This window comes from Molossus molossus, unplaced genomic scaffold (assembly GCF_014108415.1).
Source record: "Molossus molossus isolate mMolMol1 unplaced genomic scaffold, mMolMol1.p scaffold_m16_p_20, whole genome shotgun sequence".
In the NCBI taxonomy this organism is placed as follows: domain Eukaryota; kingdom Metazoa; phylum Chordata; class Mammalia; order Chiroptera; family Molossidae; genus Molossus; species Molossus molossus.
In genome coordinates, this window is record NW_023425356.1 from 48650198 (window position 1) to 48673525 (window position 23328).

The following is a 23328-nucleotide window of genomic DNA, read 5'->3' on the forward strand; positions in this document are numbered from 1 at the left end:
TTAGGCATAATTTCATCTCTCTGGGATCTGTCTCATCTTTAAATTGAGGAGCTGAGACTGGATGTTTTATTATGGCTCTAATTCTGTAAAAGTGCAAAGAGATGGACTATGGTGATATAAATGTGGTATAAAAGGTTGTAGGTAGTAGGATGAGAAGACAGTTTAATTTAAAAAAGAACACTCATTTTTTTTTCTTTTTCTTTGTTTTCCAGGTTATATTTCACACTATGTGCTGATTGTATCTACAGAAACTATTAAAAAAAAAAAGATAAACTTTTTTCAAAGATTTTGATTCCAGTGGAATCTTTGCTTTAGATATTGTGTGTTGTGTGTGTGTGTGTGTGTGTGTGTGTGTGTGTGTTAGTGAACTGTAACTCCAGAAGCAATGCCTGTACAAGCTCCACAGTGGACGGATTTCCTTTCCTGCCCAATTTGCACTCAGACTTTCGACGAAACAATTCGAAAGCCCATCAGTTTGGGTTGTGGCCATACTGTCTGCAAGATGTGCCTGAATAAACTCCACCGCAAGGCTTGTCCGTTTGACCAGACCACTATCAATACAGATATAGAACTCCTTCCAGTGAACTCAGCATTGCTGCAGCTAGTGGGCGCTCAGGTATGATAGGTGACCTACTATATTTTTTTATTTCTGTGTGTGTGTTTTCCCCCTGAGAAAAACTTGTTGAATTAAAATTGGGTAACATTGCCCTCTATTTAAACAGATACAGTTCTGTCAGTACTGTGCAAATTCTTTATTTCAGTCTGTTAGGAGACTTACGGTGGGAGTCCAGTGTTTCTAAGTCATAGTACAGTAACTGTTTTAATCTGGTGACTCGACTTTCTCAACAGACTTAGCAATTCAGATTACTAGTGAAACAGAGTTAGTTACAAGGACCTCTTAATATTGAGGAAAATATTATTCATAAAACCATTGCATTTTAGTAAGAAAAGCAAAGCTCCTTCAGACAGTTTTACTTATGAATACTAAATGAAGTGAAAGATGAAGGTGACAAAAAACTTAGCCCACAGCCTTTGGGAACCATTTATCAGAGGAGGAGCAAATATCCCTAGGTACCTACAAAAATTAGTGTGGTAATTCCAAAAGTAATACTCAGAGTTTCATGTCAGTATTCTTAAATTAGAGTTCAGTGGTATCCTCAAAGGGCTTCACAAAACCACAGAAGGCAGTTTTCTGAGAGCTAGATAGGATTCACTTAAATAATCCTTCACTAGATTAATTTGCATAGTGTGTGTCTGAAGTACCATCTGTTTACCATAAATCATTTTCAGAATAAATATGCTGGAATTTTGGACCTAACCCCACTAATACCTTCCCAAAAGTTGCTAGAAAGTAGAGAAGGTTACCATTATGTACGTTGAAGGTAAAGAGGGCAGTTCTTATTCAGAAGGAAAACTTACATACCTATCTTGATTTCATTGACAATAATACAAAATATTTGTTAAAAGGGAAAGTGTAGCTGATTCTTTTTCTTTTCTTCCTGTACTTAATTTTTAATTTCATAATCAATTTTCTTTTTCTTGAAAATTCCAGTATGACGTTTTGGAACCATTTTAAAAATAGACTTATTGGGAGGTAACAATTTTAGAAATACAATATTTTAATAACAAATAACCAAGGCTTAGTTTTTGTAAAAATATCTAAGGTTAAACTGATTTTTTTTTTCTGCAAAATGAGTAAGACCTTGACATATCTTAACTGCAACAGCTAATGTTTATGAAATTTGAAGATAGGATAGTATGTATTTTAATAGATAATGCCTAATACTTTAACCCTAAAGATTTTCATTTAAAAGCTGTTAGAGCTAATAAATTAATTAAACAAAGTTGCAGGATACAAAATCAACATGCAAAAATTAGTTGCATATCTATACACTAGCAATGAACGATCCAAAAGGAAATTTAAAAAAAACAGTTCCACTTACAATAGCGGCAAAAAGAGTAAAATACTTAGGAATAAATTTAGCCAAGGAGGTGAAAGACTTGTACCCTGAAAACTATAAAACATTGCTGAAATTTTAAGACATAAATAAATGGAAGGCCATCACATGCTCATGGATAGGCTGACTTCATATTATTAAAATGACAATACTATCCAATGTAATCTACATTCGTGCAAGCTCTATCAAAATGCAAGTGGTGGTTTTTCTTTTCAGAAATAGAAAAATTCATTCTAAAATTCACATGGGATCACAAGGGACCTCAAATAGGCAAACAATTGTGAAAAAGAAGAACAAAGGAGAAGAATCACACTTTCTGATTTTGAAACTGCAAAGCTTGTGTGATCAAGAGAGTGTGGCTCTGGCATAGAGACATATTTAGATCATGGACTAGAATAGAGAGTTCAGAATGAAACACATTGTGTGGTCAGGCAGTTTTTGACAAGGTTACCAAGATCATTCAATGGGGAAAGTATAGTCTTTCCAACAAATGGTTCTGGGAATAGTCCAAATGTAAAAGAATGAACTTGGACCTCTTCCTCACGTCATGTACAAAAATTAACTCAAAGTGGACCAAAGGGTAAATGTAGGAGCTAAAAACTACACAAGTCTTAGAAGAAATAGAAGCCTAGATATATCTGTGACATTGGAGTAGGCAGTGGTTTTTTGTTTTGTTTTTTTTAGATATAACACCAAAATCACAAGACAAAAGATAAATTGAACTAAATCAAAATTCAAAACTTTTGTTTCAAAGGACACTGTCAAGATGGTGAAAGAACAACCCACATAGCTTTGGGAGCTATTGTATGTTTCTATGTTTTGTTTATATGAAATGTCCAAAATAGGCAAATCTATAGAGACAGAAAATAAATTAGTTTTTTCCTAGGGCTGATTGGGGTTGGGAAGAAATGTGGGAGGGTAGCAGTTAGAAGAATATGGAGTTCTTTAAGAATCCAGTAAATTTAGTGGGAGTTTTGATGTTGCCAGTATTAAATGGCAGTGCATAAAATATACTCAATAAAGCATTCATTTAATTGATTAGTTAGCACTAAAGCAGACTTTTTCTTTTGACCTCTAGGTCCCTGAGCAGCAGCCCATTACTTTATGTAGTGGGGTTGAAGATACAAAGCATTATGAGGAAGCCAAGAAATGTGTAGAAGAATTAGCATTGTACCTGAAACCACTCAGCAGTGCTAGAGGTAAATCTAATGCAGTTATCAATGCCAAGGAAATGTTTATTAAAATACTTTTATTACCATAAAAATTGTGGCTGTACTGGCCGATTTGGCTCAGCAGTTGGAGCGTCAGCCTGCGGTCCAGAGAGACCCGGGTTTGGTTTCCGCTAAGGGCACGTACCTCGGTTGCAGTTTGTCCCTGGCCCTGGTTGGTTGTGCGGGTAGCAGCCACTGATGTGTCTCTTTCACGTCAATGTTTCTCTCTCTCTCTCTTTCTCTCTCTCTCCCTCCCACTCTGTCTGAACAAAAAATGGAAAAATGTCCTCAGATGAGGATTAAAAAAAAAATTGTGGGATGTAAATGAAATCCATTGACTTATTGTAAACCAAACACTGGTGCTAAATAATGTTATTACCAACCACATCAAATCAAGTAGTACATTTAGAGTTTATGTGATATTGGAAACATTATTTGAATGAGTTGCAGAAATAAGTATAACTATAAATGCAATGGTTTCGGAAGGTCTCTCTGTCATTTGACAACTCTGAATTATCTGCCTTCTATTCAGTTTTATATGGTGTGCTGTAGGGGAAGTAATAGAATGGGAAGTTGCCATTACTGTCTTGCCATTGCAGTTTGTTATTTCATTAGGAAGGTAAGAGTAACCACTATGAAATAATATGCCAGAACTGTTTTGACCTCCAAATTTGGGTCTTTAATTATTATTGTCTGGCCTTTTCATCTTTAATCTTCCATGATTAAAATGAATAATGGTATATTTAATGTCATGAATGTTATATTTGTCATGAATGTTATATTTGAATGTTATATTTTGTATACTTTTAAAAATGCTTCATTTGTATAATTTTATTATTTATTTTAAATATTTTAGTACAACCCATAAGTCAATTAGCCCATCAGAGGACATTTTCCTGGACTCTAAAATTGCACTGTAAACCTAGAAATAACTTTTTACTCTCTTTCAAAGGAGTGGGTCTGAATAGCACTACTCAGAGTGTTCTGAGTCGCCCAATGCAGAGGAAGCTGGTGACTCTGGTCCACTGCCAACTTGTGGAAGAAGAAGGCAGGATTCGTGCCATGCGGGCAGCTCGATCTTTAGGGGAACGAACAGTTACAGAGCTCATTCTCCAGCACCAGAATCCTCAGCAACTCTCTTCTAATCTTTGGGCAGCAGTCAGGGCTCGGGGCTGCCAGTTCCTTGGACCAGGTATAAATTTAAATTTCATATTTACTCCATTAGTAAGTCTAAAAGTATGGTATAAGAATTGTAAGTATATACAAAGGCTAGTTCATTGCAAATTCTGTTGTTATCGAGCAATATCCCACTTGATAATCATGGCTTGAGTGAGTCCATGTCAGTTTTTCAGAGCACTGAAAACTTTTCCCTTAATGCCAAAATTTTGTTCATTTTGATTGTTTTTCTTAAACACATTAATTTTTGATCTGCTTTCTTGAATAAAATATATAGAATGTAATAAAAAAATGCCCCCAAAAGGTTAAAAAGTGTACCTATCTATTATTGTGTTGCCTATTTAAGTGATCCCTGCAAAAATTACTGAATATTGCCCTTCTAATAAGTTGATTTATCTTATCCCTGCACATGATAAATTTTGGTTTTGCCCAAATTTTCCTAGCAATGCAGGAAGAAGCTCTAAAGCTGGTTCTCCTGGCCTTAGAAGATGGTTCTGCTTTGTCAAGAAAAGTATTGGTTCTCTTTGTGGTGCAAAGGTTGGAGCCACGGTTTCCTCAAGCCTCTAAAACTAGCATTGGGCATGTTGTCCAGCTCCTTTATAGAGCCTCCTGCTTCAAGGTATGACCCTCTGTTACATTTCAGCTTAAAGGTAACATTGTCCTTTCCCTAAACTGCAGCAATTTTTCTTTTAAAGAATACAGATGGTGTCTCAGTAAAGTTAAGTCTTTTTGTATTAAATTTGTATGTTAGATATTGAACAACATAAATCAAACCAAGGCTTGTAGATTTTTTTACTTGGAGAGACTAATAATAAGCTGTGTCAGTTTTCCACCAAGACCACAAGGAGAATTGATCTGGATAGAGAGAGTCATTGAAGCAGGAAATGAGTTTTATTTGACCGTTTGCTCTGATATAACTTTACCATGGAGCTCCATTTGCCATTTGGGTTCCAGGATATACAGTAATGCAGACATACTCTTTTGTATCCCAGATTGATTCAGCACTACTTCAAACATTGGTGCCCACCACTTATCGTTCATCCTGTTTTCCTGACTTCTTAATGTCAAGGCTTCTTTTTTTTTTTTTTAATTTTTTTTATTGATTTTAGAGAGAAAGGAAAGGAGAGGAGGAGAAAGAAACATTGGTTGCCTCTCTTATGCAGTATGCACCCTGACTGGGAATTGCTGCAACCTGGGTATGTGCCCTGACTGGGAATTGAACTGGCGACCTTTTGGTGCATGGGATGATGCTCAACTGAGTCACATCAGCCAGGGCTAATGTCAAGCAAGAAGTTTCTTGCTTCTGATATAACACATAACCAATACTTTATGGACCAGGGAAGCATGTCTCTAAAATATTGTTAATTCATACAGGCTATATGGAAATCCATTCCTGAGGTTACCACATTCCCTCATCTGACACTCAAAAAAAAAAATCTGGCCCTGGCCGGTTTGGCTCAGTGGTTAGAGCGTTGGCCTGCGGTCCTGAGAGACCCGGGTTCAGTTCCCACTAGGGGTGCGTACCTCAGTTGCGGTTTGTCCCCGGCCCTGGTCGGTTGTGCGGGTGGCAGCCACTCGATGTGTTCTTTTCACGTCGATGTTTCTCTCTCTCTCTCTGTTCCTCTCTCTCCCTCCCACTCTACCTGAACAAAAAAAGGAAAAATGTCCTCGGGTGAGGATAAAAAAAAAAAAATCTGCCCAGGCCAGTTTGGCTCAGCGGTTAGTGTCAGCCTGCGGTCCAGAGAGACCTAGGTTCGGTTCCCACTAAGGGCACGAATCTCGGTTGCAGTTTGTCCCCGGCCCTGGTTGGGTCGTGTGGGAGGCAGCCACTCGATGTGTCCCTTTCATGTCGATGTTTCTCTCTCTGTCTTCCTCTCTCTCCCTTTCACTCTATCTGAACAAAAAATGAAAAAATGTCCTTGGGTGAGGATAAAAAAAAAAAAATCCCACATTAGCCATCCTATTAATTCTGTTCTCTTATTTTTTTAAAATGCTTGCCCAGTCAGAATGACTCAGTTGGTTGAGAGTCGTCCTGTGCACCGAAAGGTTGCTGTTTGATGCCCAACCAGAGTACATACCTGGGTTTCAGGTCCAATCCCCAGTCAGGGCATATACAGAAGACAACTGATTGATGTTTCTCTCTCACGTCTATGTTTCTCTCTCTCTCAGCATGTCCTCGCGTGAGAATTAAAAAAAAAATCATTTTACTTTGATTTGTTTAAGCCTTTGACCTAAACCCAGCTTGTCTCAAAATGTAAATTATTGGGTGTGATAACAATAGTGTCTACCTCAACCAGTTTAGAGAATTAAATGAGTTAATATGTTAATATAATGGTTGATAAGGTAGCTTAACACACTGACTGGCACTAAATGCTCAGTAACTTAATTATTTTAATTACTAAAAGATATTATTACTATCATCATGATGATTATTCTAATTCAGCATCTCAGAATTTACACTTTCTGATGATGGCTCAACCTACAAAACTCCATGGAGAAGAAGCCAAGTAAAATTAGTCATCTTTAGAATAACACCAGCATCTAAAGCTCTTTCAGTTATGAGTACCAGCTAGCTCAACACCAGGCATACCCAACAGTAATAATTCATAGTTATAGAAAAACATAAATTGTATTTCATAATAATTGTATAAGTATTTTCTCTTTTTTTTTTCACAATGCATATACACACACATACAGTTTAAACTGCACCACATGTTAAAGTTTGTTTAGTCTTTGGATTTTCTTCCAGCACAGATTCATTCTTTCTCTCTGTAAGACCTATCCAGAAGATTTTGACACCTATAAAAGGGAAAATGTTTTATTGGCAAAACACTGTGCTCCATTTTAATCTTGCTATTGTTACTAAAAGAAATTTGTCACATTAAAAATTGTTATCCAGCCCTGGCCAGTTTGGCTCAGCGGTTAGAGCGTCAGCCTGCGGTCCACAGAGACCCGGGTTCGGTTCCCGTTAAGCGCATGTACCTTGGCTGCAGTTTGTCCCCGGCCCTGGTTGGGTCGTGTGGGTGGTGGCCACTCGATGTGTCCTTTTCACATCGATGTTTCTCTCTCTCCTTCCCGCTCTATCTGAATAAAAAATGGAAAAATGTCCTTGGGCGAGGATAAAAAAAAAATTGTTATCCATAGATGCTCTTCTAAAACATAAGCCCATTTTGTTCCTTTCCTTACTCATGATGAGATTGTGTGTGTCTTGTTAGGTCACCAAACGCGATGAAGACTCTTCTTTGATGCAGCTGAAAGAAGAATTTAGGACCTATGAGGCTCTGCGGCGAGAGCACGACTCCCAGATCGTGCAGATCGCCATGGAAGCAGGCTTACGCATCGCACCAGACCAGTGGTCCTCTCTGCTGTATGGAGATCAGTCTCACAAATCCCACATGCAGTCCATTATTGACAAGGTAGGCCCTTTGTGTTCCTTGCTTCTTCGACTATTCCTGGAGTACTGGTAGTTCATGAGTTGATAATTCATTTATTTAACCAAACGTGTATTAAAGTGAGTACTATACGTCAGTCTCCTGTAAATTATATTCTCTGTTGTCAGGTGTCATGTTGTAACTAGTCACATCATAATACCAGTTTGTTAATATAAATAATTTTTAAAATTGAAGTATAATTGACATTTTTCATATACTATTTGATTAGTGTTTTAATACTTTATCCAGCATATACTTGCTCATTCTTTTAGAGGCTCCCATCTCTTTCATATCATTGCCTCTCTTCCTTCTTTTATTATAGTTTGATCAAATTTTCAGTAAACCTATTTCTATTTATCTATTGTTTGTTGTGATGAAAAGATCACTAGAATACACGTGCATTTTAGGTCAGGCTCCATTATTTATTTCTGAGTCTAAGAACTATTTTTAATTCTCTTAAAACTGGGGCATACTTTAAAAAAAACTGGAGCATACTATAAATGTGTTGTAATTCAGTATGAAATATATGAAGGCACTATAAAAAAGCCTTAAAGTGCCATGCAAATATATTATGTTCAGTTTTTACTATTTTACTTTACATACTTATAATCACAGAGGTGATATATATATATATATATATACACACACACACACATATATATATATATATTTTATCCTCACCTGAGGACATTTTCTCATCTTTTGTTCAGGTAGAGTGGGAGGGAGAGAGAGGAACAGAGAGAGAGAGAGAAACATCGATGTGAAAGGAACACATCGAGTGGCTGTCACCCACACGACCGACCAGGACCGGGGACAAACTGCAACCGAGGTACGCACCCTTAGCGGGAACCGAACCCGGGTCTCTCTGGAACACAGGCCAACGCTCCAACCGCTGAGCCAAATCGGCCAGGGCACAGAGGTGATATATTTTAGAGTCTACTCTAGTATTAATTGAAAGAAATAGGACAAAGTGTTGCCCAAATATTTAACACTAAGGACTTACTAGGTACCTGGTGGTTTAAAGAGTTCATTTATTATTCTCAGCAGCCCTGTATTATCCCTTTTATACAGAGACATAGAGGTTAAGTACATTTTCCAGTGACAGATCTGGATTTGAGCTGGGGCATTCGACTCTAGATTCCATGTTCTTAACCACTAAGCTTCTTTCCAGGCCTTTCCCCATCCCCTCTTTCCCAAAGATAGAAATCAAAGATGTAATTCTTTGAATGAGTAGAAGATTGATGTTAAAGGAGAATTCAGAAATGTGTTTTATAACTACTTGGTGCATAACTTTCAGTATGATATATATTACTTGTTCTGTCCTTTAAGTCTTCCCTAGATACCTTTAACCAAACTTTGCCTGTTACTTTTAGGTTTGAAATTATGCAACTGACTGGCTATAACATATTGAAACCTTAGTAATAATCTCTTAAAGGAGTAGCTTTCTACCTCTGAAGAGAAACTTGGCCTCCTTTATAAAGATTCTATAAGGAAGTAGACTTTATTGTCTGAACTGGACTATATAATTAGGTTTATGTCCTGTAATAATTTTCTCACATTTTGAGCAAGAATTTGAACTTAATATCCAGAGACCTTCATATATCAAACTGGTAAACAAGCTTTGCAGTGTATGTGACATCATGATATGGAGCAGTAGAACTTTCTGTGATAATGGCAGTGTTCGCCCTGGCTGGTTTGGTTCAGCGGTTAGAGCGTTGGCCTCTAGTCCAGAGAGACCTGGGTTCGGTTCCCATTAAGGGCACGTATCTCTGTTGTGGTTTGTCCCCGGCCCTGGTTGGGTAGTGCGGGAGGCAGCTACTCAATGTGTCCCTTTCACATCGATGTTTCTTTCTCTTTTCTTCTCTCTTCCTCCCACTCTATCTGAACAAAAAATGGAAAAATGTCCTCAGGTGAGGGGAAAAAAAAAAAGATAATGGCAATGTTCTATATATGCACTGTCCAATATGGTGATCGCTAGCCACACATGGTTATTAAGTGACTGATATATGACTTGAGCAACTGATGAGCTAAAATTTTTATTTTGTTTTATTTAAATTTAAATATCTGCATGTTTCTAATGGCTACTATATTGAATAGTACAAATATAGCATTTATTTAAAGAAAAGCAATAATCCTAGTAAATTAATGGACAGAAAAACACGAATTAACAGTTCACAAAGCCGGAGTATATCTAGTCAACTGGATCGACTTCATATAATATCAATGGTAGCCCAAACCATAAGTTTATAACTCAGTTTGAGTTCAGTTTCATTGTTCTTGCCTTTGTATAGCACTATCTCTAGACTATATTTTCAAATTTCAATTATTAGGAAGAACTCCAAGAGCCAAACTGTAAGAATGTAAAATAGAAAGAGTACTTCCAGAATGAGAGTTGGGAGAGGTCTCCCATGTGATGAATGTGGTAACAGAGGGAAGCGGGCAGTTTGCCAAGCTACAGATGCAGAGAAGTGCAGGGTTTGCTCAGCAGTCGCAGGCAATCCAGTCGGGCCAAAGCATGGGATGCGTGGGAGGGTAAAAATGAAATTTAATAAATTATAAAGATGATTGTGATATTGTAAATACTCTTCATTTTAAAAGGATTATCTGGTCTTTGGGGAAGTCAATATTTCTCCTTTTTTAAGTTGCAGACTCCAGCCTCTTTTGCACAAAGTGTTCAGGAACTAACAATTGCTCTCCAGCGGACTGGAGATCCAGCAAACTTGAACCGACTAAGACCACATTTGGAGCTGTTAGCAAACATTGACCCTAGTCCAGGTAAACCCAAGGGACTTTAATGGACTGTCTTATGTGTGCCTCAGTGCTGCTCAATGATTCTTTTAATTATTTTTTGTTACATTCTTCTAGAGTTTCCCAGAATGGTTATTCCAGATTTTTTCCTACAGCATTTAAGTTCTGGCCCTAATCTTGTCCATCTCTTTTTATTACTTCAGCCAATATTTATTTAATACTTTTTACTATGCTGCTCATTTCACCAGCAAAGTAGATTTTCTCTGGAATCCTTTATGTTTCCTTTGTCTCTCATTGTAAAATTGTGCTGTATTTTACCATTCTCGTCTCTTTTGTAAACTCAGGTTTTCTCATTTATTTCTAAATCATATGTCATTAGTTGTATTTTTTGGTTCCATTTTGTCCTTCTCTTGATATCTCATTCCATCAACTATCTCTCTTATTTTCAACCCTTTTCCTGCTCCTTCTTCTTGACCTGAAAATCACCCAACCTTCATTTTTCACCTACTACTTCATCTGAGATATTTTGCTTATATTCCAACTACTGAACAAAAACCCTCTTAACCTTCACTAGTAATTTCCCAGTTTCCAATTCCAAAGGCTTCTTCTCAGTCCTTAAATTACTTTATTTGTCTTCAACATTTGATAATGTTGACTACTTCCTTGATATAGAAACTCCCATAATAGCTTATGTCTGTAGTCTTATGGTTCTCTTCTTCCCTGTCTAAATGCTGGTTCTGTCTTATTTTGACCATTCTTGTCTCTCCTGCCCAACAAGGAGTAGGCTATTTTTGTTCTTGGAATTTTGTTTTCTCTGCACTCTGTTGATGATGATCATTCATTCCCAGCATCAGGTATTATCTCTTTATAGGTAATAGACTCCAGATATCTCTATCATTATTATCTCTTCATCACTCCAGACCCCTTTCCCAAATGTTTTCTGAGATTCACCATCATCTTCTGATTTCATCTTAACTCGATACCTGCTCTTCCTCCTGTGTTCTCTCTCTCTCTGTAAATGACCTCATTCTTGAGGTATGTGAACTTAAAACCCGAGTCTTTGTGTTGGTTCGAATCTTTTTCTTTCACTTGCTCTACATACCATTTCAGACAACAGAATCTGTCCATCTTTCACAATATCTCTTTATCCCATGCCTGTTAATATTGTGTTAGTGAGGGCCTCAGTCCTTTTCCTGAGACTGAAAGCCTTCCATTCTACTTACTGCTGCAAAATTAATCACATCTCTCATTTCTACACTCGAAAACTTTCCGTGATACTCCATTGCTTATAGAATAGGTTTTGAATTCTTGACTGTGGCATTTAGAGCTCTCTAATTTTTTTACTGCCTACCTTTGTAGATTTACTACCAAAACTGCTTAATCAAACTAAATAAAATCTAATCCTAGAACACAGTGATTTTTTCCCCCACTTCTGTACTTTGATCATTCTGAGCAATGAAAAGAGCACTTTCACAAGCTCACCACTCCATCAATCCCCAGCCTACCTACCTGCATCTGTACCAATAGATTCTGCGGTCCTTACGTAAGAGTGGATAAGCTATACTCGCACCTCAGGCCACCCTCTCTCCTCATGTACTAGTATCATCTTGTCAAGTCTGTCCTTCCAGTATCTCTGTTTCTTATCGTCAGTTTTCCTTCTCTACTAGAGTATTTCTGTCAGCATACATACTATTATCCTCTCATCGTAGCACACTTTGACACCATTTGCCATCCACCTACCACTCCATTTCTCTCCTTTTTATAGCACTCTCTTGAACTCGGTGTAACCAGGCATTTATCTCTACCGCTTAATCCCATCTGCTTTTGTCAAAATATCAAGGGACTTACATGTAGCTGACTCCAAACATCAACTCTTGATATTCATTGTGTTTCGCCTGTTAGCAGCATTTAACATTGTTGTTTACTTCACTTCTTGAAACACTTTTTCACTTTGCTTCCAGGCCACCGCTCTCTCCTAGCTGCCTTCTTTCTTTACTGGATCCTCCTTCTCAGTTTCCTTTGATGCTTTCTCCTCCTCCCCATAGCTTCTGTTTTCCCCTCAAGCTTCTAACTTTTGGAGTGCTTCTAGAGTTTGATCCTTATTATCTCTTCTGTTTTCTATTTATACCCATTCCCTAGACTGTGCTTTAAATATTATTTCAAGTCTTATGGCTTTAAGTATTATTTATATAACTCATGAATTTACTATATTTCATCAGTTCTGAAGCCCACAGTTGTTTAGAGATCTTAGCATTTCTGAAACTGGGACATGTTTATACAAGCAATGGTATGTGATTATTTAATTAGCAGTCTTTAAAAAAAAAATTGGGTACATAAAATAATGGTTTGTGTATGTTACAATTGATGGCGTTTTAGAATCTGTGAAACATGGTATGTCTAGCCCACACCTTCTTTCAGAATTCTTTTGTATATCCACCTGCCTGCTCAATATCCAACATTCCAACTTCTCTATTTGACTATCAGAGTAGAATTTCGAACTTAATCTGTCAAAAAGTGAGTTCCAAGCCTCTGCTCCACCCTCATTCCAGTTGGTGGCAGTTCTGGCCTTCCATTTCCTCAGTCCACACACCTTGGTGATACCATCCTCAACTCATCTTTCTCTCATAAGGTGCATATGTCCGTCGGCATCTCCTGTAGGCCCTGCCTTTTAAATACATTCAGAATCCACCTCCTCACCCCTTTCACGGCTGCCACCTTCTCTCTCTCCACGGACTGTAGAGTAGCCTCCTGTTGTCTCTCTGGTTTGAGCATAGGTGCCAGAGTGATCCTATTACCCCTGTGCTAAAAAATTCTTCAGGGCCTTTGTCACCCAATAAAAGCCAACATTTTTCCCATGACCTACCAGGCTTCACCAGATCTGGTCCTCCTTGACCTCTCTCTCACCTTGTCTCCTACTCTTTTCCATCCCTCCTCTCTGGCCTCGGCACCACGGACAGGCCAGGTGTACTCCCACGGCAGGGCTTTGCACTTCCTCTTCCTAGAATGTTTCTCTCTGAGTATATCTATAAGGCACACAACCCTTCTTTCAGGTCTCTGATCAGATGTTGTAACCTCAAGGAAGCCTTCTCAGGCCAACCTGTCTAAACTTGACAGGTACCTGTCTCACTCTCCTTCCTTGCTCTATTTTTTCAACTTGTTATTATCGAAATACTTTGCATTTTGATTATTTATTTTATGCATTGTGTAGCTCCTCTCCTTGAATATTACAGGGATTTTTATTTTGTTTATTTATTTTTTTTTTTTTTTTTTTTTTTTTTTTTTTTTTTTTTTTTATCCTCACCCGAGGATATTTTTCCATTTCTTGTACAGATAGAGTGGGAGGGAGAGAGAGGAAGGGAGAGAGAGAGAGAAACATCGACGTGAAGGGACACATCGAGTGGCTGCCACCCGCATGACCCAACCAGGGCCGGGGACAAACTGCAACCGAAGTACGTGCCCTTAGCGGGAACCGAACCCGGGTCTCTCCGGACCGCAGGCCGACGCTCTAACCGCTGAGCCAAACCGGCCAGGGCAGGGATTTTTATTTTGATTGCTACTGCTTCTCCAGCAGCTAGGACAATCCCTGGAAATTAGATGTTCCAACAAATTCTTTTGTGTGTGATTATTCTCTTTACCTTCTCTACATCTTCATCCCTTTTCCTCTATTGGTTTTAGAGAGGAAGGGGTGGGGGGAGACATCAATGAGAGGGAACATCGATTGGTTGCCTCCTGCATGTCCCCCACTGGACATTTGGCCCACAACTTGGGCATGTGCCCTGACCGGGAATTGAACCGGCTACCTCTTGTTGCATGGGTCGATGCTCAACCACTGAGCCACATCAGCCGGGCTACATCTTCATCCTTTTTTGTTGTTGTTGTTAAAATTCCATGTGTCCTTCAAAGCCTAGTTCAAATGTCATCACCTAAATCTTTCAGAATGTCTCCAACAGGAGTCATCTCTACATTGGTGTTCTCTCATCATTTTATATTTCTTTTAAAGAACACTTCAGTGCTTGCTTCGGCAGCACATACACTAAAATTGGAATGATACAGAACACTTCATATTTAGCTCTGGAGGTAATTTTTTCTTTATAAAATCTCAGTGCTGGCCCTGGACAAATAAGTTACTTAATGAAGAGGATGTGTAGCAGAGTTGCTTTATGTATTAGTTCTTCTAAGCTTTTAAAATACTCTGTTTACATGATTTATACAAAATTTCAAAATAGACATTACAAATTGGTTGACTTTGTCAGTCCATAGTTAATTTTTGTTTGGTGCACGCAGTGTTGGCCTGCACAATATTCTTAAATTTTTAAGGCCTAACACTTAAAAACTGGGTAATTTTACACAAAAATCTCATTTCAGCTTTCTCTCAGAAACTGGGGTATCCAGCAGGGCCAGCCTTGCATCTTCACATAACAACGATCAGCTAAAGTTTAATAGTAACTGAGACCTAGGATTGAAACATATTCTCTAACACAGTCCCTGTCTCTTTCTGTTGTCATTTCCAACACTGTTAAGTCTTTTGACAGCTGCCATTTATTGTCTGGCCTACTTAATTCCTTTATGTTACCTTCCGTGTCCCTATAGCTGTTTTAGTTTGCAGCCCCAGATTTAGAAGAATATATCTGTTTCTTTAAAATGATGCTTAGGTAAATAATCTATTACTTGTAGTTTAACTTGATTTCACACATCTCCTTTATTAATGTAATATTGAGCAAAACATTGGATAACTTAAAATTTTTAAATTTTTATTTGGTGTGTAGATGCTCCTCCTCCTACTTGGGAACAGCTAGAAAATGGGCTGGTTGCTGTGCGTACAGTGGTACATGGATTGGTTGATTATATCCAGAACCACAGCAAGAAAGGAGCGGATCAACAGCAGGTAAGGGACACAAGCTTAGCAAGGTGACCTGAGCATTTTAAGACTCTGACTAGAGAAACTATACAGTAGGTTAGCGAGGTTAGCAGCCAATATACTGGATAAGCCTAGTAATTTTATGTGACAACAGTGAATGAAATGAGTCATGTTGGTCTAATGTGGTGGACTCACTTTTCACATATAGCAACATTTGATTTTGTGCTAAAGCTTATTCCATTTAATTCAAATTATTCTGTTTGGTTACTATTACATCTCTGTTTAACAGTAGGTATCACTTTTTAATGCAATACTACATCTCTCCAATACTGTTCACACATTTGAAATGCTTTTTTTATAATTAGTATTTTAATATTTTTTATTCATAATGTCTGTTATGCCAGTGGGCCAAATTTTTCTCAAATATTTTTTTTTTTTTTTTTTTTAATCCTCACCCGAGGATATTTTTCCATTTTTTGTACAGATAGAGTGGGAAGGAGAGAGAGGAAGGGAGAGAGAGAGAAACATCGACGTGAAGGGACACATCGAGTGGCTGCCACCCGCACGACCAACCAGGGCCGGGGACAAACCACAACCGAAGTACGTGCCCTTAGCGGGAACCGAACCCGGGTCTCCCCGGACCGCAGGCCGACGCTCTAACCGCTGAGCCAAACTGGCCAGGGCTCAAATATTTTTAAATGAAATATATGGCAGTAAAATATAATAGATCACGTAACTAGAGTTTTTTTATTTTACTCCCCAAAATTTTGTTTTGCTCTCAGGATTTATGTTAGGTTCACTAGATCTTTTATTTTGCAGTAGTAAACTTGAGAAATTATAACTTTGTTAGTAATTTATCTGGCCCATGTAAATACTAACAATAGATTATTCGCTATTCTACCTGTCAAGAATTGGTTTCAGAATATTTTTCAGTTACATTGTTCATTTGTAGTGTGTTATAAAGAAACATAAGTATACTATGTTATACATTGTTCAAAACAAGTATTAGAAGACAGTTTAAACATTGGAAAGTTCTCAACTCCAACGGTTTATTCATTATAAAACCTGGAAAGATCATAGAACCCCCATGAGGTTTAATCAAGAATTTATGTGATGGTACATGTTTGAGAACATATACAATCTGTATTATGTTCTTTTTAATTAACATTGATTTTGGGACTCTCTGAGACTTCAGACGAAATTACTTTCCAGCATTTTTGCTCTGGGCAGTCTAGATCTAGAGTGTGTGAATCATCTGAATTGTGTATCTAGATTATCAAGATCCTAAAATGGCAGTGAAAATTTTCCATGTTTTTTTCCTAATGATTAATGTTTTAATCTTGGTCTCAGCCTCCACAGCATAGCAAATACAAAACGTACATGTGTCGAGACATGAAGCAGAGAGGAGGGTGCCCTCGTGGGGCCAGCTGTACATTTGCACACTCCCAGGAGGAACTGGAAAAGTAAGTGCCAAGAGTCACTAGATTCAGCCTTCTGAAAGAGTGAGGTAGAAATTATTAAGTAGAATAACTTGCTCCCCTTGAGAAGTACAAGAAGAGTAGGTGCATTCTCTTTAATGAACAGGAAATACTCATGAAGTAATACAGAATTTTAAAAAAGAAAACTGAAACAGGTTTTTCAGCTTTTATTACATTGTGCCTAAAAATAGGAAACTTATTTATGGTTAACTAAATCTAGAAATGAGTCATTCTCACCACCAAAAAAACTAAAAATTCTAAGAATTTTCATCAGTTTTAACTGACTGATTTTAACTAATCAAATAGTGCATCACCAGTGGAAAAATTGGCCCTTTGCTCTATTAAAAAAATTATTTTATTTCTAGGTTCAATTTCATTAAAATTTCAAGGAACAATAATTCCAATAATGTTACATTTTCTAACACATAGTAGAAAGAAACAAAAACCCTCTAATTTTTTTATAAAACCAGTAATACTAAGTTTGATAAACTTAACACAATTAAACTACAAATTTATCTCATATTACTATTTTTTAAATCCCAAATATTAAACTTAGAGTTCAGTAATACATTAAAATAGACACCATGGCTAACTGCAAAAAGGTAGTACATATTAATTACTATAGGTTAAAGAAGAAATTCCTTGTGATCATATCCAAAGATTCTAAAAGGCATTTAAATAAAATTCAATATGCATGATAGATCAGAATCCCTTATTAGAACAAAAATATCATAGACACTTTCTCAACGTGGTAATTATATCTCTAAAAGCCAGCATGATAGCATCATACTTAATTAGTAAAATATTAGATTCAGTCTCATTTAAGTTAAGAGTAAAGCAAAATTTTTACTGGTAAAACTATTATTTCGTATTCTGGAAGTAGTAGCAAATGTATGTAAACAAGAGAGTAAAATAGCCTTAAAATTATTACGTGGAGCAATTCAAGAAAAGTACTGGAAGCTAAAATGAGAATTTATAATGTGGCAAATCAAGAAAATTTGAAAATGAATTGTCATATAAATCAGTAAAGTGAAAGTAAAGATTCCTTTTGCATTAACAATAACAAAAAGATAGATACCAAATAATAAACTAATAAGAAATATTCAGGACCTATGTGAATTGAATTAGTAAACTAGCTAGGAACATAAGGAAAGAATTGGATAAATGAAGAAAAATACTATATTTTTAGATAAGACGGGGCATTGTGAAGGTTTTATTTTCTATTAAACAGTAAATTCAATGAAATCCCAGTTAGAATCTTCACACGATAATTGGTAGGAGCTAACACAATTGTTTATTTGGAAGAATATGCAAATAGCCAAGAAAATTCTGAAAAAGAAGGGACTACACTAATAACTAGACTACTAACAGTCTGTATTATGAGCTAAAATGACTATAAAGGCTTTGGCATTATCATAGAAATAGATAGATCATTGAAATATAATAGAACATCTAGAAAGAATTCCAGATACACGTAGGAACTTGGCATATGTGCTAAAGATGGCATTTCGCATCAATAATTGAAAAGATGATGAAATAAGTGCTATCCATTTGAAAAATAATTAGAGCTGGATTCTTACCTTTATACCAAAGTGAATTATAAATGTATCAGAGACTTAAATATTTAAGAAGGAAACCATTGAGTACTTAGAAATTTCTGTTGTTACATAATTTTACAGTGGAAAAGGATTTTTAAAGAATGACAATCCACCCACAAAGGATAAGATTGATAAATTTGATTACATAAAAATTAAAAACAGATATGACCTAAACACCACAATTAAAAAAGATTAGTGGGGAAATAACTATATAAGGTCTGCTATCGCTAACATAGAATGAGCTCCTGCAAATCTGCAAGAACGAAGAATCATTAGATAGATGGAACATAAACATAAATGAACAAATAGCAGAATACTAATCGCAGTAAACATGTAAAACTATGTTCAATTTTACTAATTGCTAAAGAATGGAAATAAAAACAAAACTTAAGAGTTTTTGAACCATCAGTAGGAGTGATAATAGTTTGAGAGCATTTAAAACAGTTTCTAATGTGCATATAAGAGACTTAGCAAGTCTGCCTCTGGTTACACAAGGGTACAAATACAAGTATATAATTATTCGTTACTACATTGTTTTAATAGCAAAAAATAAGGAATAACTTAAAATGTATTGACATAAAGAAATAGCCAGGATTATGAAGTTGAGGGAAAACATTACTACTCAGCCTTATATGACTCTATTTCTGTAAACAGTAATCTTATGTCCATCTGAATATTAAGGCAGGGTGTGGAGGGAATATCTGTATGATTATATACCAAACTGTTAACAGTGGTTACCCCTGACAGGTAGATATTTTCATCCAGAAATTTGTCAGATATGGGGAACATTTGAAAAAATAGCATTACTCTTTTGGGGGTTGGTGTTTGAAGTTGTTGGTTTGTTTGTTTTTTTTTTTATCCTTACCCGAGGACATTTTTCCACTTTTATTCAGAGTGGGAGGGAGAGAGAGGAAGAGAGAGAGAGAGAAACATTGACATGAAAGGGACACATCGAGTGGCTGCCACCTGCACGTCCCAACCAGGGCCGGGGACAAACTGCAACCGAACTACATGCCCCTAGCAGAAACCAAACCCAGGTCTCTCTGGACCGCAGGCCGACGCTCTAACCGCTGAGCCAAACTGGCCGGGGTGGTGTTTAAAGTTTTTAAAAATACACTAGATAGTTGTAAATAGATTTACTTTCATTGTTGAGCGACAAGAATACTAAAATCTGATGGCTTAATTTTTTTCTATGGTTAGGTTTACAATCGACATGCCTTTTGTACCATAGTATCTGTTTAAGTTTAGGCATTATTCTACATTGTTTTCATTAGCCCAATTTTGAAATAATAATCAGTTTTATGTAGGCACACATAACATCAGCATGTCTGAATAAGATCTGATACAAATTATAATTCTTGATTATTAAAATATTTCTCAGTGCACACTGGCTTTCTGTTTTACTCTTGATTTATAATATAGGTTGTGTCCCAAGGCATTTGAGGGGAACCTAAGGTAAAATCTTTCAGAAAACTGTCTTCTAAAGATTTTTCTTTCTTTTTTTTTTTTTATCCTCACACAAGGACATTTTTTTTTTTTTTTTTTTTTGCATTTATCTTCAGACAGAGCAGAAGGGAGAAAGGGAGGGAGAGAGAGAGAGAGAAACATTGATGTGAGAAAAACATTGAGTCGTTGCCACCCACATGACCCCAACTGGGGTCGGGGACAAACTACAACTAAGGTATGTGCCCTTAGCGGGAACCAAACCCAGGGGGACTCTCTGGTCCACGGGCTGATGCTCTAACCACCGGGCAAAACCAGCCAGGGTTTCTAAAGATTTTTCTACCCCCTCCTTCAATAAGTTTTAGAAATAGAAATTTCAATAAAAATAACTTATAGTTATATTAATATAGATATTAACTAATATTATTTATGATGTTACAAATATGAGGCATTTTATACTTAATCAGTTGTGTCTTGCTTGAGATTTTGTGGAATATACAAGGGTAGATAAAAGTAGATTTACAGTTGTGAGTATGCAAAATGGAGTTTATTAATTATTGTATTAATTTATTTGTACTACAATTGTAAACCTACTTTTGCCCATTCCTGTATGTGTGCAAACATGTTCTCAAATTGTTAGCAGCAAAAGCCAGTGTTTGAAGAACATTTTTAGAAAATAATGTGCTGCCCTGGCCGGTTTGGCTCAGCGGTTAGAGCGTCGGCCTGCGGTCCTGAGAGACCCGGGTTCGGTTCCCGCTAAGGGCATGTACCTCGGTTGCAGTTTGTCCCCGGCCCTGGTTGGTCGTGCGGATGGCAGCCACTCGATGTGTCCCTTTCACATCGATGTTTCTCTCTCTCTCTCTGTTCCTCTCTCTCCCTCCCACTCTACCTGAACAAAAAAATGGAAAAATGTCCTTGGGTGAGGATAAAAAAAAAAGAAAATAATGTGCTTGTAATATTTAACTTCTGTGTTTTCTAAATACATTTGCATCCTTGTTTAGCTTTTGTAATTTTGGTTTTGGTGTATGCCTTTGCTATTTGTATAGATTTCGTAAGATGAACAAACGCCTGGTTCCCAGAAGATCCCTGAGCGCCTCTTTGGGTCAGCTTAATGAAGTGGGCCTGCCTTCAGCGCCCATCCTTCCAGACGAAGGCACAGTGGACCTGCCTAGCAGAAAACCCCCTGCTCTGCCCAATGGGATTGTGTCAGCAGGGAGCACAGTAACGCAGCTGATTCCCCGAGGGACAGACCCCAACTACGATTCGAGTCTGAAACCAGGAAAGATAGATCATCTGAGCAGCAGTGCTCCTGGATCCCCCCCTGACCTGTATGTCATTTTCCTAATTTTTATTTTAAAGTTTCTTCTTTATAAACACAAAGTAGAGGCAAGGAAGAATTAGCCGTTTTGTTTTTTATTTCTATTTCATGTGTTATTGATCTTTAAGAAAGTTAGCATAGGTGGAATAATAGCAAAGTGTGTACATTTTGTAGAAAGAATGATTATTGGGAGAAAACAGTTTTCCAAATTGGGGCAGTTTTTAATTTCTTAGTACATTTAACAATCTGTGTACATTTTGAGACCTTAAACTTGACATGCAGAATTTTATTCCCACAGGCTGGAATCTGTCCCCAAGAGTATTTCTGCCTTATCTGTGAATCCACATCCTGTACCTCCGAGGGGGCCAACAGACTTGCCTCCTATGCCTGTCACCAAACCACTTCAGATGGTACCACGGGGTTCACAGTTGTACCCTGCACAGCAGGCTGATATGTATTATCAGGACCCTCGAGGGGCCGCTCCACCATTTGAACCAGCACCTTATCAGCAGGGTAAAGATATTTCCTTTATTGCACTCATTTTTCTTAGGAGTTATGAGAACGATTCCAGGTAAGAGTGATCATATTTGCAGTGGCCTCCTTAAGATAAGTGTATTTTTTTATATTTTGGAAAAAACAGATTTTTGTTGTTGTTAATCCTTACCCAAGGATATTTTTCCATTGACTTTTAGGTAGAGTGGAAAGGAGGGAGGGAGGGAAGGGGGAGAGAGAGAGAGAAAGAAATCTCAGTGTGAGAGACAATTCTGTTGTTTGTCTCCCCCACCACCCTGACTGGGACTGGGAATTGAACCCGTGACCCTTATTGTCCTTGGGCTGACACTCTAACCACTGAGCCAAACTGACCAGGGCAGGAAAAAACAGATTTTATGATCAACTAAATAGTATGAAATAAATGAAGTAGCAAAGCTATAAAAGAAAATTGCTGATACAAAAATCGGTTGTATATTAAATATGTTCATAGATGCATTTGTGGAAATAAGTCATCCAAGTAGAAAATGGAAATTTCCTAAGACAACATATATTTTCCTGATCAAATTTTTCTTCAAACATGAAAAAAGAATGTAATATTACAGTGGGTATAAATTAAATACACACAGTATATTTTTCTTCCTTTCAGTTATCACCTACTATTTTTCTGGGTCCTATAGTTAATATGAAAAATACAGCATATGTATAGAGAGTTTATAGTGTAGAATCAGTATTAGTAAAGAACAGAAAACTATATGCATATGTACAGGTGTACCCCGGAGATAGTTAAGGTTTGGTTTCAGACCACCACAATAACAGTCACACGTAATTTTTAGTTTCCCAGTGTGTATAAAAGTTATGTTTACACTATACTATATAGTCTATTAATGTGTGCGATAGCATTAAGTCTAAAAAATACTATACATACCTTAATTACAAAATATTTTATTAGTAAAAAATGCTGACCATCATCTAGGCCTGTTGGAAAAATGGCACCGACAGACTTGTTCCCCACAGGGTTGCCACAAACCTTCAATTTGTCAAAAATGCATTTGTGAAACGCAGTTTCAGTAAATAAAGTGCAGTCGAAGAAGATATGCTTACATATGTGTTTTCATGTGTGTTAAAAATTAGGTGTTCAGATGTGGTGGTTAATGTCAGTGTAGTAGAAATTAACTGCAAGACTAGGGAGGTCATTGAGAGCTCGGAGAACTAAAGGGACATCATGGAACAATGCCCTAAATGGAGGCTTTGGGAATAGAAAGAAAAATTACCTAGTGGATTGCAAAAATGAGATTAGCGTCAATAAGGAGTAAGGAGGCTATTGTTAATCCAGGTGTGAATGTTGAGGTCTGAATTGGTATGGTAGGAAAGGAGAGAGGGATTTTAGAAAATAGACAAATTTGAAATATTAGCCAGTTTTAATGATAATAGTATGGAGAATGAAGGATAGGAAATGACTGAGGTTTCATATATAAAATTTATATGAAAAAAAACACCCAGTTTTTAAACTGAAGTGTTAGAGCTCTCTATCAGAAACAGTATAGTACTATTATTTTTTAGACTGGGATAGATGAAAGATGTTTTCCATTTCCTTTTCCCAGGGCTGTTTCAATTTTG

General features: G+C 37.1%; 1 protein-coding gene across 3 annotated transcripts in view; it reads left to right on the plus strand.

Annotated features, from left to right (window-relative positions):
• Window positions 1-215: 215 nt before the first annotated feature.
• RC3H1 (ring finger and CCCH-type domains 1) overlaps window positions 216-23328 on the plus strand; it is a 37907-nt gene continuing 14794 nt past the window's right edge. For 2 of the 3 annotated variants that reach the window (XM_036272067.1, XM_036272070.1), the window contains exons 1-10: window positions 216-616; window positions 3037-3157; window positions 4122-4361; window positions 4789-4964; window positions 7561-7761; window positions 10419-10551; window positions 15291-15409; window positions 16733-16845; window positions 20948-21229; window positions 21518-21732. In XM_036272067.1, coding sequence (XP_036127960.1) covers window positions 386-616; window positions 3037-3157; window positions 4122-4361; window positions 4789-4964; window positions 7561-7761; window positions 10419-10551; window positions 15291-15409; window positions 16733-16845; window positions 20948-21229; window positions 21518-21732 — 1831 coding nt within the window. In that variant the 5' untranslated portion in view covers window positions 216-385. The remainder of the gene's footprint in view (window positions 617-3036; window positions 3158-4121; window positions 4362-4788; window positions 4965-7560; window positions 7762-10418; window positions 10552-15290; window positions 15410-16732; window positions 16846-20947; window positions 21230-21517; window positions 21733-23328) is intronic. The other variant, XM_036272068.1, reaches the window with a different exon arrangement.